Below are 20,287 nucleotides of genomic sequence, written 5' to 3'. Positions count from 1 at the left end.
AGCTGAACTATTTAAGAAATCCTTTGCTTATTCTGGATCAGTATTATGGAATGGACTACCACACAAAATGCGTAAGGCTCAAAACACTTTTACTTTTAAGCAAAGTATCAAGAAGTACCTAACACAATCCTGCTAAGAAATATTTGATACAATCATGACAATGCATTTGTAATGTATATTTTTTATTTTCATTTGATTTTTTTGACTACATGTATACTTCTTAAACAGCATTATATCTTATGTTAATAACAATACATTAAACTACATGACTGTAAATTAACTATGTGTAAATATCTGTTTTGATTGTATTGTAATTTGTATGTGAGGGCCTCAGGGAAGATTAGTTTATTGTAACTAACTGAGTTTACCCTCTTTAAATAAAGAATTTATTATTATTATTATTATAAATGCTATGTTTTGTCTTTATAAATGTGTTTAGTTTTAGTTCAAGCAAAGCAACACCTTCAAAATACCAACGTGATAAATCCTCCTCATCAAAACTACTATTTTAAGTCTGTGGGTAGATATTTTGAGAAATCAGTATGTAAACATTCTAACATTAAATATGTTTTGTGGTTTACTCATTTAAAACAATAAGAATCTCTATAGGAAAACATTTTTTTTAACATTGCTTAATGACTAGGCCATTAATTGTGCATTTGACAATACATTGCTAAACTTAATTTTACAACAAATAAACATATTTTGACACAATTAAGAATAACATTTGTTTTGCTGCTATTTAATACGAAGTTTTAACAAAAATAGATTTAAGGAATAACAACAATAGTGCACACACTGAAATATCTCGCCTTCTTTACTAACCATTTATATTATGTTGACAGTCCGAAATATAAAGTTTTACTACAACTATCACATAAACTTAGCATGATCCAAGAAAATGAGGTCAAGGTCAGATAAAGTAAACAGAAATACATGTAGACCTAACAATCATTCAATACACTAAATGTAGTTGACCTATTGCTTATAGTTTCTAAGAAACAGACTTAAATAAAATCATCATAGATACTTTTATTAAGTTTTGTATTTACGCCAGACCGCGTTCCGTCTACAAAAGACTCATCAGTGACGCTAGAATCCAAAAATGTTAAAAAGTCTAAATAAAGTACGAAGTTGAAAAGCATTTAGGACTAAAATTCCTAAAAGTTTTGCCAAATACAGCTAAGGTATTCTATTCCTGGGTAGAAAAGACTTAGTATTTCAAAACTTCAAAAGTTTTGTAAACAGTTAATTTATAGATATGACCAAGAAAACTAAACATTGACCAATGCACCATACAAAGGAGGTCAAGGTCAGATGAACCATGCCAGGCAGACATGTACACCGTTCAATCAATCTATGCATTAAATATAGTCGAACTATTGCTTATAGTATTTAAGAAACAAACTTAACCTTGAAAACTAAACATTGATAAATGATCCATGAAAATGAGGTCAAGGTCAGATGATACCTGGAGACTGACATGTACATCATCAAATATTTCTATTCACCAAAAATAGCTGACCTATAACATATAGTATTAGAAAAAAATACTATAAAACTCAATCAAATGAAAATGAGGTTATAGTCAGATCATACCTAATTTCATAGAAATTGATCCAATATCCACCCATGTAGGTGTGAATCATATCTCTGCCCTATATTTTAAAGAAAATATAAAGAAATACATTAAAGTAAAATAGTAATAAAAAAGAAATAAATTAAAAATCAAAAATAAATCAAAAATAAACAAATCAAAACAAAAACAATAGGGGTGGTCTCTGATGAAGGTTTCCATGGAATAAAAACATTTCCGAAATAACCCGAAACATTGCGTATATAGCACAGTATCAATGTATGGCCAGAGATATGATTCCCACCTAAATTGGTGGATATTGGATTGATTTCTATGAAATTACATCCAATGATAATAGTGATACAGAATCATATTTAAGTATATGAAATACTACAAAATAAAATTAGTACCAATGCAAAAAGAAAAGCATGGGAAAACATAGAAGACTTAATAAAAACAAGAAAAAGTATAAAAAACATTGAAAAATTCAAAGCTGTTAAAAAGTAAATAAAACTACATAAAAAAGAAATCAAGCTTAAAATTGCAAAACAATTTTTGCTGAACCTATCCTCTAAAACATTATCACAACCAGAAACACTAGTTCTTGCTAAAGGACTAAACTTTGTTCCAACAACAAAAACATCCATAAAACAAATAATGAAAGATTTTAAAAAAAGGGAAAGAAATTTGAGACTCTCATATTTTTTCCTTGAAAATCAAAATATTCCCAGTAAAATTCATCCATTCAAGGAGAAATCAAAATTTTCGATGCCGGCATTTACCGATAACCATATAGAAAAAAAATCATTTTCTGTACGAAAATGGAATTATCTAAATATGTCCCTAAAAATGAATTTAACCTGTCACTACAAGAAAACAAATTGTCTGAAGAATCTTAAATGATGAAAATATCATACATCATTCATAAAGCAGATAAAAACAATGTAACAGTCATTCAAAATCTTTCTGACTACCTAAAAGAAGGTGAAAAACAATTGAATGTTAACATACATCATGATTGTTATCAAAAGTACCAGGATTATAATTTTATACGCCAGACGCGCGTTTCGTCTACATAAGACTCATCAGTGACGCTCAGATCAAAATAGTTAAAAAGCCAAATAAATACAAAGTTGAAGAGCATTGAGGATCCAAAATTCCAAAAAAAGTTGTGCCAAATATGGCTAAGGTAATCTACTCATGGGGTAAGAAAATCCTTAGTTTTTTCGAAAAATTCAAAGTTTTGAAAACAGAAAATTTATAAAAATGACCATATAATTGATATTCATGTCAACACCGAAGTGCTGACTACTGGGCTGGTGATACCCTCGGGGACGAAACGTCCACCAGCAGTGGCATCGACCCAGTGGTGTAAATAGTTATCAAAAGTACCAGGATTATAATTTTATATGAACAAGTCCAAGAGATAAATCTTAAAAACACCCAGAAAAAGGTATATGAAATAATTTACAAAATGAAAGAAGAAAACTGTATTGATGAAATATCTTTCAAATACATTAAAAATGAACCAAATTTTATAATAACACCTTTTGCATACTTCCTCCCTAAAATTCACAAACTAGACCGTGAAGTTTTACAAAACATTGAAAACTAAACAATAAAAAAAATCTATTAATGTCCCTGGTAGACCAATATTATCACAGTGTAATGGACCACTTGAAAGGTTAGGGAGATACTTAGATTATTTCTTACTTCCCTTAGTGAAAACACAAAAAAACATACATTTCTGATACAGTTAATCAGAAATATTGAAAACTGTACATTTGATAATAATGTACTACTTGTTACATATGATATAACATCACTATATATACCAATCTCAGATTTGAAGAAATCACAAAAGCACTACCAAAACGCTTGATGAACATGACAAAATTGAATATTCTATAACAAAACCTACCAACAATTTTCTGATTGAAATAACAAAACTCATTCTTTCCAATAATGAATTTACATTTCACGGAAATTCATATCGACAAATCATTGGAGCTTCAATGGGAGCAACAGCTTCCCCTGAAATATGTGACATTGCTATTTACACTCACATAAACTCAATCCTTAAAAGCTCTCCAATCTCTTAAAAAATTATTTATGCAATAAACAGCCCATAAAACAATGTAAAATGTCTAGACCTAGAAATCTTCAAGGGCGAACGCTTTAAAAATACTGGTGTTTTAGACCTGAAATGTTTTACAAAGAAAACCGAAAAATTCCGATATCTTCATAAAAACTCAAACCATTTCATTCCAAGGACACTTTTAAAGGGGAATAAAAGTGGTGGGTTGAACCTGGTTTTATGGCATGCCTAATCTCGCACTTTAATGGCAAAGTTAAATATAACATTGAAATGACAACATAATATTACAGGACTACAATACAAATAAATAGGGGAACATATTCGACAAAGAAAAACATGATTTATATATAACAAAAAGCAATAGGTTTAAAATTCAATACTCCAAAAACGCGTCTTGTCCACACAAGACTCACCAGTGACGCCCAGATATAAAAGATCGAAAGTGAAAAAAGTACAAAGTTGTACAGCACTGAAGATCAAAAGTTGAAAAGGTTTTGCCAAATAGGGCATTGTTTGTATGCCCGGAATAAGAACATTCTTATTATTTAGAACAATTCGTGCTATTGCAAACAGTAGGCCAGAGATATGATTCACACCTAAATGGGTGGATATTGGATCAATTTCTATGAAATTGTCTGTTGGACATGTCCACCCTACAATCATTTCATATACCAAATATTGTAGACCAATGGCATACAGTATAAAAACTAGAGGCTCTAAAGAGCCTGTGTCGCTCACCCTGGTCTATGTGCATATTAAACAAAGGACACAAATGGATTTATGACAAAATTGTATTTTGGTGATGTGATGTGTTTGAAGTTCTTACTTTACTGAACGTTCTTGCTTCTTACAATTATATCTATAATGAACCTTGCCCATTAGTAACAGAGAAAAATATTTGGTAAAAATTTACATAAATTTACCGAATTAATGAAAATTGTTAAAAATTGACTATGAAGGGCAATAACTCCTTAAGGGGTCAATTGACCATTTAGGTCATGTTGACTTATTTGTAGATCTTACTTTGTTGAACATTATTGCTGTTTACAGTTTATCTCTATCTATAATAGTATTCAAGATAATAACCAAAAACGGCAAAATTTCTTTAAAAATTACCAATTGGAGGGCAGCAAGCCAACAACCGATTGTCCAATTCATCTGAAAATTTCAGGGCAGATAGATATTGACCTGATAAACATTTTTATCCTTGTCAAATTTCCTCAAAATGCTTTGGTTTTTGAGTTATAAGCCAAAAACTGCATTTTACCCCTATGTTCTATTTTTAGCCGTGGCGGCCATCTTGGTTGGTTGACCGGGTCACGCCACACATTTTTTAAACTAGATATCCCAAAGATGATTGTGGCAAAGTTTGGATTAATTTGGCTCAGTAGTTTCAGAGGAGAAGATTTTTGTAAAAGATTACTTAGATTTATGAAAAATGGTTAAAACTTGACTATAAAGGGCAATAACTCCTAAAGGGATCAACTGACCATTTCGGTCATGTTAAATTATTTGTAAATCTAACTTTGCTGAACATTATTACTGTTAACAGTTTATCTCTATCTATAATAATATTCAAGATAATAACCAAAAACAGCAAAATTTCCTCAAAATTACCAATTCAGGGGCAGCAACCCAACAACAGGTTAACCGATTCATCTGAAAATTTCAGGGCAGATAGATCTTGACCTGATAAGCATTTTTACCCCATTTCAGATTTCCTCTAAATGCTTTGGTTTTTGAGTTATAAGCCAAAAACTGCATTTTACCCCTATGTTCTATTTTTAGCCGTGACGGCCATCTTGATTGGATGACCGGGTCACGCCACACATTTTTTAAACTAGATACCCCAATGATGACTGTGGCCAAGTTAGGTTTGATTTAGCCCAGTAGTTTCAGAGGAGAAGATTATTGTAAAAGCTAACGCCGGACGACGGACGCCGGACGCCAAGTGATGGGCCAGGTGAGCTAAAAACGACCAAAACACAAAAATTTAACTATAATTACCGAACCATGAAATGAGGTCAAGGTCAGATCACACCTGCCACTTGGACATGTACACCTTAGAATTCTTCCATACACCAAATATACTAGACCATCAAAACTTAACCTTGCTCACTGATCCATGAAATGAGGTCGAGGTCAAGTGAAAACTGTCTGACTGACATGAGGACCTTGCAAGGTACGCACATACATACAACCGCAGAGGTCGAACCCTGAACAGTTTGTGCATGTTTGGACACAAAATTCAAGCTTGATACTGTCTGAATTTGTATTGTTATCAAATTTTTGACATAATATAGGTTTCAGACACTAAAAAAATGTTGTGAATTATCTAAAAAAAAAAAAATTGGTTAAAAATATTTGTAATAACTTTCAATTGAAGATCTCTTGCTCTTGCACAATACTGTGCAATTGAATATTTCTTGCAATTGTACAATACTGTGCAATTGAATATTTCTTGCAATTGCGCAATACAGTGCAATTCAATAGTTCTTGCTATTGCGCAATACTGTGAAATTGAATATTTCTAGCTATTGCGCAATTTTGTGTAATTGGATATTTCTTGCTATTGTGCAATACTGTGCAAATGAAGATTTCTTGCTAATGCACAATACTGTACAATTGAAGATTTCTTGTTTTTTGTGCAATACTGTGCAATTGAAGATTTCTTGCTGTTGCGCAAAACTGTGCAATTGAAAATTTCTTGCTATTGCACAATACTTAATATAATAATTTACATATCCTGTTTGGTGTGTATCTCCTGCCATATCATTATTTTTTGCTTTAATATATATATCAGAAATAACCAACTTAAAATTTTAAAGAAAAAAAATATCCCTTATGATTCATCACCCCAAACTCAATTCCAGCCTTCACTTTGTGGTATAATACCTTGCAGCACAATTGCAGGAAGATCCATACAATTGAACACAAGTTACTGTCTGGAAACTAGAAAAAGGCATGTTTTTTTTGCCCCTTTTTGGACACAAAATCAAACCGAGCCTTTCCTTTGTGATGGAACCTTGTAGTACAATTTCAGAAAGAACCATACACTTACACACAAGTTATTGTCATGAAACTAAAAAAATGCATGTTTTTTTACCCTTTTTGGCCCCTTATTCCAAAAAATTTGAGGAAATTACCCTCAATATCAATCCCACCCTTCCCATTGTGGTGTGGTACCTTTCAGTACAATTTCAGAGAGATCCATACACTAGAACACAATTTATTGTCTGGAAACTAGAAAAAATGCTAATTTTCGGCCCCTTTTCGGCCCTTAATTCCTAAGCGTTTCCGGCAATTCCCCCCAAACTCAATTCCAGCTTCACCTTTGTGGAACCTTTTAGTACTATTAGTACAACTCGAAAAAAGCTTGTTTTTGCTTCTTTTTTGGCCCCTTATTCCTAAAATTTTGAGGCAATTACCCCCTGAATCAATCCCAGCCTTCCCTTTGTGATATGGAACCTTGTGGTACAAGGTCAGAGAGATCAATTCACTAACACACAAGTTAATGTCTGGAAGTTACAAAAATGCTTATTTTTGGCCCTTTTTTGGCCCCTAATTCCTTAACAGCGTGTACCATAACCCCCAAAATCCATCCCAACCTTCCTTTTTGTGGTATTGAAGTGTATGGTAAAATTTCATAGAAATGCATTTACTTAAACTACAGTTAATGTGCGAAAAGTAAAGTGTCTTAGGATGATGACATTGAAGCAAACGTCAAACCAATATACGACCGCAAAAATGTGTTGTGGTGGTATATAAATATGATGTTGTCTGTCAATAAGTGCAACACTCTGGTCATGCTTATGATAAAATCATCAGCTCCTTTTTGTGAAAATTCACTCATGCAAAATCTAAAGAAATTTTCAGGAAAGCGCTTTATCACAATATATCATGATGTCATTCTATTGTTCTGCCGACTGATTTGAAAATGTTCAGTTGTTTGCTCATGCTCTAACTTCCTAAAAGAGTTGGCCACTCATTTTGATTCAAATTTAACTGATCATTTTTGTGTATACAAAACACTTTCCAACATACAAAAAATAAAACCTGGAATCTTTGATAAATATTATTGTATAACCTCATATTAATGTTTCAAAATGTGAGACATATTGAGGTTAATATGGTAGTTTGTGACAAACTCAAAGTGGCAATGTAAACAAGTTACGTAAACATTTAGGTTTTCTTAAATATTTAGAAAAGACAAATTTAATTATTTTTTTAATTATCCCTTGCTGTTATAGAAATGTATCCTGTTTGCATTATCGGAGTGTAAATAACATGCATATTACCTGCTGGCGTTGGCGTCATGTGCTGCCCTGGAAAACACATCACATCAGGGACCTGTTCATGCAAATCTTTGCTCCCATCAAATACTACAAGAAACAACGCTCGGAATGTCATGAAGGTCTGGTGTGTTGTTAAATAAACGTATTGTCCACCAAAATCCCAGAAGATAAGACGTCCAACTTTCATTTTATACTTCCCACTTTTGAGGACTTTTTCCATTTTCTTTCTTATTTCTTCTTTAGTCATTCTTGTTCTCATTTTCTGTTCCATCTGGTTTACTGTGTGAGGCACATTGGAGGATTTCGTAGATGGTAGAGATTGTGCTGTTGCAGACTGTTCTGAGGGCAAAGAGGAAAGTGTAGCTTTGGCATAACCAGTTGGGCTTGTATCTGAAGCTTTGTTGGTAACTTCACTCTCCTCCTCTTCTTCCAGAGAGGTCATTAAAACCTTATGGTACACAACATCTAGGGCATTGTAAGAGTCTGAAATTATATTTAATACATCATGCAAATCAAATCCAAAACAGGTGCAGGCTGTCAAAACCAAGTGAAGAATGTAAGAAAAATCAGAATTAAAATAAGAATCATATCTTATCAGGTGTAACATTCATATAATGCTATTAACACATTTTAAAGAGAGTCATATTTTAACTGATTGATTGATGAAATTATTGATTATGGAAAATAAATGTTAATTCATTGCATAATTTTAACATTTAAATTCAATTTCAAAATATAAAACCTTAACATCTTTCTAATAAGATTAGTAAAATGTTAAGATTTTCATACACAAATCAGATTTGATATTGAATTAATATGGTGCGTGAATAGAAGGCACAAAAAATGGCTACAATGTGAAACTATTTAAATCAGTGCTATAACATGTCTGCTGAAAGCGCAGTCCATGCAATAGAGTATATTTTAAATGTGGTCAGATATTCTACTTGTGCTCTTTCTCACCTGGATCAACAAGAATCCACTCTTTTGACTGAATGTCGAGGCCACAGCGACCTTCTACCAGAGAAATCCCATCAGTTGGATGTCGCCCTTCTGGAAGGACATCCCCAGCTAACAGCTTCACAAGAGTCGTTTTCCCAACAGAAAATTGACCGGTTACCATGCATCTCATGTCAAATGATTCATAGCTGCCCTTCCCTAATAAACGATTTAACATGGCAGACTGTTGCCCTTTTCCGATTGAATCTAAAAAAAATTAAAAAAAATGGAAAGTTTTGATGTGTTCATGTTGAGAAAAAAAATGTATCCATACACAAACTCATAGATAATTTTTCCTCATTTGTTGGTTAATATGTTGATATGTCATTTTTCGATATGTCAATATGTTAAATATGTCAGAATGTCTTTATGTCTTTGTGTTGATGTATTAGCCTGTTTGTGTATTGATCTGTCAGTGTAATGATGTATGTGTGCTAAAGTGTTGATCTGTCAATGTTTCAATATGTCAATGTGTTAATGTACAAGTCTGTTTATGTATTCAGCTGTCAGTGTGTCTATATGTCAATGTGTTGATGTATGAATCTGTTTATATGTTGATATGTTAGTGTGTCAATATATCAATGTGTTGATCTATCAGTGTGATGACAAATGTGTGTTAAAGAGTTGATCTGTCAGTGTGTCGATATGTCAATTTGTTGAAGTTTGAGTCTTGTAATATGTTGATCTGTCAGTGTGTCAATATGTCTGTTAATGTGTTGATCTATCATCCTGATGATGTATGAGTGTAAAAATGTTGATCTGTCAGTGTTTCAATATGTTATTGTGTTGACGTTTGAGTCTAGTGATATGTTAATCTGTAAGTGTTCCAATATGTCAATGTGTTGATGTAGGAGTCTATTATTATGTCGATCTGTAAATGCATCGATATGCCAATGTGTTGATATATAAATCTGTTAATGTGTTAAATCTGTCAGTGTGTCAATATGTCTACGTGCTGATGTATGAGTCTGTTTATTTGTTTATTTACGGACATGCACAGATTAAAAAAAATTATGTGATCTGTAATCAATCAATCTTCATCAATAGCCTATTTCACTTTTCCCATCAATTTGCTGGGTTTTTTCATTATAACATTATAAGCAGATATCAAGGTTTCCCTATATTAGAAACAAGTAATTATAAATCATTTCAGCCAATATCTGAATAATTAACATTAGAGCTTTACCTTCAACTACTGGTGCTGCAGATTCCTGTAAATGGGTGTCAGGAGTTACTTCTGGGGATGTCTTTGACATGACAGTCTACAAAAGAAAAATATGCTATAAACTATCATGCCCCATGTGTCAAATAGTTTAATACATATATACATTCTAATAGCCTTTCTATCTGCCAGTAGATTTAAAGAGGGTTTCATATAGTCGAGTTACAAGTTGCGAGTTAAGATAGTCGAGTTGCGAGTTAAAAAAGTCGAGTAAAAAAAGTCTAGTTGCGAGTTACGAAAGTTGAGTTGCGAGTTACAAAAGTTGAGTTGCGAGTTAAGAAAGCCGAGTCGCGAGTTAAGAAAGTCGAGTTGCGAGTTAAGAAAGTCGAGTTACGAGTTACAAAAGTCGAGTTGTGAGTTAAGAAAGTCGAGTTGCGAGTTACGAAAGTCGAGTTGCGAGTTAAAAAAGTCGAGTTGCGAGTTACAAAAGTCAAGTTGCGAGTTACAAAAATATTTTTGAGGATCGATTCACATTTGATAAACAAAGCATGCGTGTGTAAGTGATAAATTTGTCCTGGTAAAATATGTCTAGGGGGACAAATATTGCTAGTATAAAAAGTCCATGGTTACAGAATTTACTAGTATATTTGGTCCGATGTTATTAATATATGTCCCCACACTAATTTTCCTAGGTAATCATGTCCTATAAAATCCTATAATATTTAATTACATTTAAACCATGGAAATTCAGATGTTATGTTTTAGTAATGTTTAAGAGTTGCATAGTTATATTTTTGATAAAATTTATGTCCCCAGACTAATTTTGCTATGGAATCATGTCCATGCCATTAATAGTCTTAGGTTAAAATGTCCATGCCATTAATTTTAAAAGGTGAATATGAATGTAATATGTTTTAATATTGTTAAAGACAAAACGAAAGAGTTGTGTATCAATCTAGGAAATCATGTCCATGTCATTAACTATTCTAGGTTAAAATGTCCAAGCCCTTAGTTTTAAAGGTAACTATAAATGTAATATGTTTTAATATTGTTCAATAGTTGTGTATCAATTTTTTTATTTTTTTATATAAATAAGGCCGTTAGTTTTCTCGTTTGATTTGTTTTACATTGTCATTTCGGGGCCTTTTATAGCTGACTATGGGGTATGGGCTTTGCTCATTTATGAAGGCCGTATGGTGACCTATAGTTGTTAATTTCTATGTCATTTTGGTTTCTTGTGGACAGTTGTCTCATTGGCAATCATACCACATCTTCTTTTTCATATAATACGAATAATATACAGTTACTGTCTTTTGATGAGGTAAATAAGCGGTTTTCTTGACTTTTGAAAAACATGATATTCACTGAGTCCGACGGCCGAAGTGAATATCAGTTATTCCAAAGTCAATTAAACCCCATATTTACCGAAACAAAAGACAGTAACTGTTTTGTTCCATATTCCGAGAAAAAAAAATGTATTTAATGACAAACATATACCAAAACAAATTTTACATGAAACATTTTACCATACATTACGTTGCATGTAAAAGGGTGTGACGTTTAGCGTGGTGAATAACACTTTCTGAAGTGAATATGCTTTTTTATTCAAAATCCAATTCATAACGAGAAACTTACTAAAATGATACCAATATGGAATAACGCCGTTTATTTGGACCAAACTTATGATGACACTGAACAATATTGAAAGCAAATGGCAAATGGCACGCAATAAATCGGGCCTTCTTTATCATGTTTATATACTAGCATTTCGGAGTCAAACGTACGAGTGACACACGACTGTTGTGCGACAGTCGTTCGACAGTGACACAACGGTAACACGCATATTTCCATGACATGAAAATCTGAAAAATAGAACCAAAAACTCACGATTGTTATACGACAGTCGCACGGCTTTCACAAGACTCATTTGCGACAAACCCACAACAGTATAATTACAATTCTTATTTCCTGTACTGTACCCATCGTGGAACCATCGTAGACATGTCGTAGCTGATGTGACCTCTCTACATATTTTTTTGACATTTGATTTTGCACGACAACTTTTTTATTGATCTTCCACGACAAAAAATCGTACGATCTGTTGTGATCGGGGCTTTACATTTCGAACATCTCTATGGACATCATGGCAGTATGACCGTTACCTCCTGCATCAGATGTTATTACCATAGTATCATCTTTAGTTTCCCGAATATGGAACAATCCAAATTGAATTCTTAGAAAACTAACTGAAACCGTTTTTCTAATTAATTCATAATTGACAATCTCAAACGTGTGAACACTATATAATTTTAAACCTAAGTGACTCAGTTTTATAAGTTACCCAATACCCAGGAGGAATACTTAAAAAAAAATCTTATTCACGATGTAGCACTAAACATTTTAAATTTTCCAATTAAACCTTACCTGTAAAATGGCGCAAATGTATTTTTTACAATAGTATCTTTGATGGCTACATGCATAGACCAAAGAATAAAATCGGGGAATGAGTCAAAGAGACAGCAACCCAACCAAAATATGCAATTCAACCGAACGCCATTTGGTCTTCAACACAACGAGAAATCACACACCTAGAGGGAGCCCCAAGCAGGCCCCGAAACACAGTGTTATATATCTTTAGATCAAGAATATTTACGCCATTCTATGCTCCTAAATATAAAGATGAACAAAAATAAAAAAAATATACAAGAGCAACAAAGGCTAAAGGTTCCTGACTAAGGTCAGACATAAAAATGCAGCGGGTTTAAACTTGTTTTATGCACGCACATCATTTCCCCTGTATCTCTAGCCAATGTAGACATATATAATTTTAATGTCCACAATTTTGAGTGTCTGACTGCCAAAGAATAAATTTTGCGGTCCCTAACGATTATTGCCAGGCTCGGCAACTCGACTTTCATAACTCCCAACTCGACTTTCTTAACTCGCAACTAGACTTTTGTAACACGCAACTCGACTTTTTTAACTCGCAACTGGACTTTTGTAACTCGCAACTCGACTTTCTGAACTCGCAACTCCACTTTCGTAACTCGCAATTCGACTTTCTTAACTCGCAACTCGACTTTTGTAACTTGCAACTCGATACTCGCAACTCGCAACTGGATACTCGACAACAAGTGAATCTCAGATTTAAAGGACAATAACTCTATATTTTACAGGAAGTTGAAATGCGCAATGCAATCACAACTTATTTTGACTAGACACAGACAATTATCTTGAATTGACCGTAATTCTTTGCCTATTTCCACATTTGATTCTGTTGTTTGCATCTATTTGTTATAATAGGTACAGTCATTGTATTGAACAAAATCATTTCGCTTCGCCACATAATTTATAGATAATACATAGTGATGCACGTTGACTAAATATGAAAGTGCATATGTAGTTGTCTCCTTTACTAGTATAATCAGTTTCAGAATGTTCATTGTTATTTCCCTTTTTTAAAACTATAAATTTCATGTTTCTTTATTTAATGATTTACATGATGTTTATTCAGTACCTATTTGTGAATTTGAATAGTTATTAGTATTTTGAATTCATTGGTTAACGTTATTCATTTATATTCTAAAATCTAGTATTTGCATTGTCACAAATCATTTATAACCTCCTTTGACAGACTTTAGGCCTATATATTTTATATGACTGGTTTGGTGTAATTGCATTGAATTGTCTGATGTCTGAAGTATACAGTCCAACCAATGAAAGCTGTACTGAATGCAAATCTTCCTTTAACTTATTGGAAATCCGAAATAAACTTTTTTATAATTGAATCAGTGTTTATAATGTACAGATTGAAAATATATTATTGATATTGAATAAATACTGTATCATATGCAGTTTATGATTCGCTCGTGTATGTAACAATGTTTTAGATTTTAACGAGAGAAATTTATGTATTACTGAAAAATTATTACACCAGGGTTTTCGATATCACAAACTAGTCAAAACATTTACTAAATTTTATCATCGGTATAAAGACATCATTCGTAAATATAGCTCAACATGCAGACTTTTTATACGTTCAGGTATTTCACATCCAATTTTTTATGGAAATATTCTTTATAAAGCACAAAGGTGTCAGTATTCACCTCATAAACTTACAAAACCTTTGAATAGACTTATTAAGAAGGGATATAATTACGATACTGTTGTCAAGTCATTAAAGATTGCATATTTTGGCGTTAATATTGAGTCACTGATAAGGTCTTTGCGTCGGAACTAAACACATTTATTCTAAAAACAGTTGTTGGCATGACACGGGTTATGTTCTTCTCATATATGTTATGATGGTATGATACTAAACCCCTTACGGGAAGGATTGTGCCTGATGTTCATATGATGAAATCATAATCTTTCAGTCAGTTTAATTGAAGTCTGGAGCTAGCATGTCAGTTAACTGCTAGTAGTCTGTTGTTATTTATGTATTATTGTCATTTTGTTTATTTTCTTTGGTTACATCTTCTGACATCAGACTCGGACTTCTCTTGAACTGAATTTTAATGTGCGTATTGTTATGCTTTTACTTTTCTACACTGGTTAGAGGTATAGGGGGAGGGTTGAGATCTCACAAACATGTTTAACCCCGCCGCATTTTTGCGCCTGTCCCAAGTCAGGAGCCTCTGGCCTTTGTTAGTCTTGTATTATTTAAATTTTAGTTTCTTGTGTACAATTTGGAAATTAGTATGGCGTTCATTATCCCTGAACTAGTATATATTTGTTTAGGGGCCAGCTGAAGGACGCCTCCGGGTGCGGGAATTTCTCGCTACATTGAAGACCTGTTGGTGACCTTCTGCTGTTGTGTGTTTTTTATTTTGGTCGGGTTGTTGTCTCTTTGACACATTCCCCATTTCCATTCTCAATTTTATACATGTATTTCAACCAAAAACGAGGATATTTTTGGGTCAGGTAAATTAATCAATGAACGATAGATTTCTCCAAGAAGAAATTTAAGGTATCAAATGAATAAACTACACAGAGAGCAATTGCTATAGTATTGATTCAATGGGACAGGTAAACTTACAAAAGTTTAAATACCTTGGTCAAGAGCAGACAACTCTGTGGTTCGCAATAACACATAATGAACGGGTATATAATCTGTTTATTGATGGCATTGTAAAAAAACAATCTAAATAAAAATTTATTATATTTAAACTTGCCAAAGTTTGTTAAGGGCAATGCCTCCAACTACACCACAATCATCAATACTGGGACCAACTACCGTATCCCCAGGACCAACAAATTTCACCTCTGGACCAACAACTTCAGGGCCGACAACAAATTCCACCTCTAGACGAACAACCTCAGGGCGGACAACAAATTCCACCTCTAGACCAACAATTTCTGGACCGACAACAAGTTTCACGTCTAGACCAACAACCTCTGGACCAACAACAAATTAATAATTATATATTCATTAAGAACGCCGGAATAATTGCTTGCTAATTCCGTTTCAGGTCTTCATATTTAGAATTTAAAATAAAGATTAAGTCACGGTTATATATGATGAACTAATTTATTTGAATAAATAATTTGTTATATATATGCATAGATAATCAATAATTATAGTTAATATTTAAAGAAAAATATTCAAAAACTAGCCAGGATCGTTTCTACAAAAGCGTATTAGGGATGTAGTAACTAGAGGCTCTAAAGAGCCTGTGTCGCTCACCTTGGTCTATGTGCATATTAAACAAAGGACACAAATGGATTCATGACAAAATTGTATTTTGGTGATGGTGATGTGTTTGAAGTTCTTACTTTACTGAACGATTTTGCTTCTTACAATTATATCTATCATGAACTTTGCCCATTAGTAACAGAGAACTATATTTGGTAAAAATTTACATAAATTTACCAAATTAATGAAAATTGTTAAAAATTGACTATAAAGGGCAATAACTCCTTAAGGGGTCAATTGACCATTTAGGTCATGTTGACTTATTTGTAGATCTTACTTTGCTGAACATTATTGCTGTTTACAGTTTATCGCTATCTATTATAGTATTCAAGATAACCAAAAACGGCAAAATTTCTTTAAAAATTACCAATTGGAGGGCAGCAACCCAACAACCAGTTGTCCAATTCATCTGAAAAATTCAGGGCAGATAGATATTGACTTGATTAACAATTTAACTTCTTGTCAGATTTGCTCTAGATGGTTTGGTTTCATAGTTATAAGCAAAAAACTGCATTTTACCCCTATGTTCTATTTTTAGCCGTGGAAGCCATCTTAGTTGAATGACCAGGTCATCGGACACATTTTTCAAACTAGATACCCCAAAGATGATTGTGGCCTAGTAGTTTCAGTGGAGATTTTGTAAAAGATTACTTAGATTTATGAAAAATGGTTAAAGATTGACTATAAAGGGCAATAACTCCTAAAGGGGTCAACTGACCATTTTGGTCATGTTGACTTATTTGTAGATCTTACTTTGCTGAACATTATTGCTGTTTACAATTTATCTCTATCTATAATAATATTCAAGATAATAACCAAAAACAGCAAAATTTCCTCAAAATTACCAATTCAGGGGCAGCAACCCAACAACGGATTGACCGATTCATCTGAAAATTTCAGGGCAGATAGATCTTGACCTGATAAACATTTTTATCCCATGTCAGATTTGCTCTAAATGCTTTGGTTTTTGAGTTATAAGCCAAAAACTGCATTTTACCCCTATGTTCTATTTTTAGCCGTGGCGGCCATCTTGGTTGGTTGACCAGGTCACGCCACACATTTTTTAAACTAGATACCCCAAAGATGATTGTGGCCAAGTTTGGATTAATTTGGCCAAGTAGTTTTAGAGGAGAAGATTTTTGTAAAAGATTACTTTAATTTACGAAAAATGGTTAAAAATTGACTATAAAGGGCAATAACTCCTAAACGGGTCAACTGACCATTTTGGTCATGTTGACTTATTTGTAGATCTTACTTTGCTGAACATTATTGCTGTTTACAGTTTATCTCTATCTATAACAATATTCAAGATAATAACAAAAAACAGCAAAATTTCCTCAAAATTACCAATTCAGGGGCAGCAACCCAACAGCCGATTGACCGATTCATCTGAAAATTTTAGGGCAGATAGATCTTGACCTTATAAACATTTTTATCCCATGTCAGATTTCCTCAAAATGCTTTGGTTTTTGAGTTATAAGCCAAAAACTGCATTTTACCCCTTTGTTCTATTTTTAGCCGTGGCGGCCATCTTGGTTGGTTGACCAGGTCACGCCACACATTTTTTAAACTAGATACCCCAAAGATGATTGTGGCCAAGTTTGGATTAATTTGGCCAAGTAGTTTCAGAGGAGAAGATTTTTGTAAAAGATTACTTTAATTAACGAAAAATGGTTAAAAATTGACTATAAAGGGCAATAACTCCTAAACGGGTCAAATGACCATTTTGGTCATGTTGACTTATTTGTAGATCTTACTTTGCTGAACATTATTGCTGTTTACAGTTTATCTCTAACTATAATAATATTCAAGATAATAACCAAAAACAGCAAAATTTCTTCAAAATTACCAATTCAGGGGCAGCAACCCAATAACCGATTGACCGATTCATCTGAAAATTTCAGGGCAGATAGATCTTGACCTGATAAACATTTTTACCCCATGTCAGATTTGCTCTAAATGCTTTGGTTTTTGAGTTATAAGCCAAAAACTGCATTTTACCCCTATGTTCTATTTTTAGCCGTGGCGGCCATCTTGGTTGGTTGACCGGGTCACGCCACACATTTTTTAAACTAGATACCCCAATGATGATTGTGGCCAAGTTTGGTTTGATTTGGCCCAGTAGTTTCAGAGGAGAAGATTTTTGTAAAAGTTAACGACGACGGACGACGACGACGACGGACGACGACGGACGACGACGGACGACGACGGACGACGCCGGACGCCAAGTGATGAGAAAAGCTCACTTGGCCCTTCGGGCCAGGTGAGCTAAAAATGAAATCGGATTACTGATTGTATGTTGACATCTCATATCTTAAAATCTCTGTGTTTCACTTATTTTGATAATTTACCAGTTTAATACACAATTATCTCTATCCAATAATATATGAATATTTGGCGGTTACGCGTACCCTAAGAAGTCCAATTATGCCACGCGTACCTGCATGACGCAGAAACTGCCTTTATTATAAGCTGAATTTCACTCTTTTCATTTTCTTAAAAGAAATGACAGTTTTCGCGATAGCTCTTAGCCTGGGTAAAAGAATAACACTTAAAATCGATCAAAATGTATTTCAAGCTTAAATTGTATAATAAGAACATTTGAACCTCTGGAAATGGTTGCATAAGTTTTTGGTTTTTTTTGGAACGTTTTAAAAATCTAAAATATGTCCCCAAACATTTTCAGTTTGTTATAACCAGGCGTGGTGTTCTCGGAAGTATCCTTTCGTTTGAAAAAAGTAAAATCACAAAAATACTGAACTCAGAGGAAAATCAATTCGGAAAGTCCATTATCACATGGCAAAATCAAATAACAAAACGCATCAAAAACGAATGGACAAGAACTGTCATATTCCTGACTTGGTACAGGCATTTTCAAATGTAGAAAATGGTGGATTGAACCTGGTTTTATACCTAGCTAAACCTCTCACTTGTATAGACAGTCGCAAATTCCATTATATTGTCACCGATGCGTGAACAAAACAAACAGACATAATAGGTAAAAATGTCAAAAATAGGGGTACAGCAGTAAACATTGTGTTATCATCTTAATCACTATAAAAACAACAAATGTAACGAAGAAGCACAAAAAGGCATACATCACATTAACATCCTCAGTTTGATTATATTATACGATTATATTTGTCTATGTAAAATGCACCCATCAAGGAAGGAGGGTATGGGTACTGGTGTAAAATTGCGCGTTTGAAATTCGCACAGGTAGACATGAAATAATTTTGTCGTTCAAAGTATGACGGGATGCATAAATACAGTCACGCAAAATAGATATAACAAACACTGACTTAACAGATAAAATAATAATAATAAATAAAATAATAGTGTGGTTCAAAGAGAAAAAAACAACTAAGTTTAAAGACTAAAGACTTAGCAGCCCTTCTGTCCTGGACACTATTAATTTTTTTCCGCGGCTTTTCCATGTCGTATTTAGCATTTTCGGGGGGTGAATTTTCAGCCTCGTTACTCCTTTCATCTACCGTTTTTCGTTTTGAAACTGACGAAGTTCCTGGGGTTCCCATACTAAAATATTAAGAAATATTTTGTTGCATGGTTTTGTGCTCAACAGCTGTGCAACAAGACAGGTCAATACCAATCAATACATCATACCCCCAAATACCATTAATTGAAAATCTCGGCACGATAAGCAATGTACAATACCCCAAGCCATGGTATGAGAAATCGATATTTAAAGTACGAGAATTGCGATCAACACATGATACCAGACAACCCAGACATGCCAGAGTTATTTGTTCTAATTTTAAAATATGTACAACAGGAACTGTACAAACCAGTTCAAATTCTTGGAATCCCAGATGATTTAATTGAATCGAATTGGCTAACATAGAATTGTGATGAAGGGATTTTTCACTTTCTATTTTGGAAACATCAAGAATTTTTTGTTACTAGTCAGTTGGGCATATCGGATTACACATTTTAATTGCCGAGGTATAAATGATCTAGTCCCGGGCGTCTGGCTAGTTGATTTTAACCCCTGCAGCTGATGACACAAAAAATAAGAGACATCCAACAGATGAGAACACAGATTTAAAACATTTGTCTTTCACATATGCCAACATGTATATTAGGCAACAAGCTTGGAATTGTCAACTTACATTGTTAACTGACAACAAATACTACAAAGACATTGAAAACTACAGGCAACAATTTATTGTAATTTCTTTGTACCAAGTCTGTTTTGTCTCTTATAATCTGTGAATATCTTTTAAAGTAAGACAAGACTATTTACCTTAAGGAAGTCCATCACTTCTTCCTTCTTCCTTTTTTCCTCTTCATCATCATAGCTTTTTATTTCTACCAGATCATAAGGAGTCTTACCCTGAAATACAATCAAATAATCTTTCATTAATTATACCCATATATATCTTTTATTTCAAAAACTGTAAAGCATTAAATAAAAGGTAACTGTTGCATTAATTTTACCTATACA

The 20,287-nt window shown here is 33.4% G+C and overlaps 2 protein-coding genes across 2 annotated transcripts in view; both read right to left on the bottom strand.

Moving 5' to 3' along the window:
* LOC134719178 (uncharacterized) overlaps nucleotides 1–9,120 on the bottom strand; it is a 31,362-nt gene extending 22,242 nt beyond the window's left edge. The window contains exons 1-2 of the mRNA XM_063582150.1: nucleotides 8,930–9,120; nucleotides 7,973–8,452 (exon numbers count right to left, since the gene is read on the bottom strand). Coding sequence (XP_063438220.1) covers nucleotides 7,973–8,452; nucleotides 8,930–9,098 — 649 coding nt within the window. The 5' untranslated portion in view covers nucleotides 9,099–9,120. The remainder of the gene's footprint in view (nucleotides 1–7,972; nucleotides 8,453–8,929) is intronic.
* Nucleotides 9,121–10,083: 963 nt separating this feature from the next.
* Nucleotides 10,084–20,287, bottom strand: part of LOC134718328 (ankyrin repeat domain-containing protein 50-like) — a 33,602-nt gene continuing 23,398 nt past the window's right edge. Inside the window, exons 8-9 of the mRNA XM_063580823.1 lie at nucleotides 20,087–20,176; nucleotides 10,084–10,227 (exon numbers count right to left, since the gene is read on the bottom strand). Of these exons, the coding sequence (XP_063436893.1) occupies nucleotides 10,084–10,227; nucleotides 20,087–20,176 (234 nt within the window). The remainder of the gene's footprint in view (nucleotides 10,228–20,086; nucleotides 20,177–20,287) is intronic.

The sequence above is a fragment of the Mytilus trossulus genome, chromosome 5 (genome assembly GCF_036588685.1).
Source record: "Mytilus trossulus isolate FHL-02 chromosome 5, PNRI_Mtr1.1.1.hap1, whole genome shotgun sequence".
In the NCBI taxonomy this organism is placed as follows: domain Eukaryota; kingdom Metazoa; phylum Mollusca; class Bivalvia; order Mytilida; family Mytilidae; genus Mytilus; species Mytilus trossulus.
Note: the sequence above shows the minus strand (reverse complement) of the source record. Positions and strands in the feature narration are given on the sequence as shown.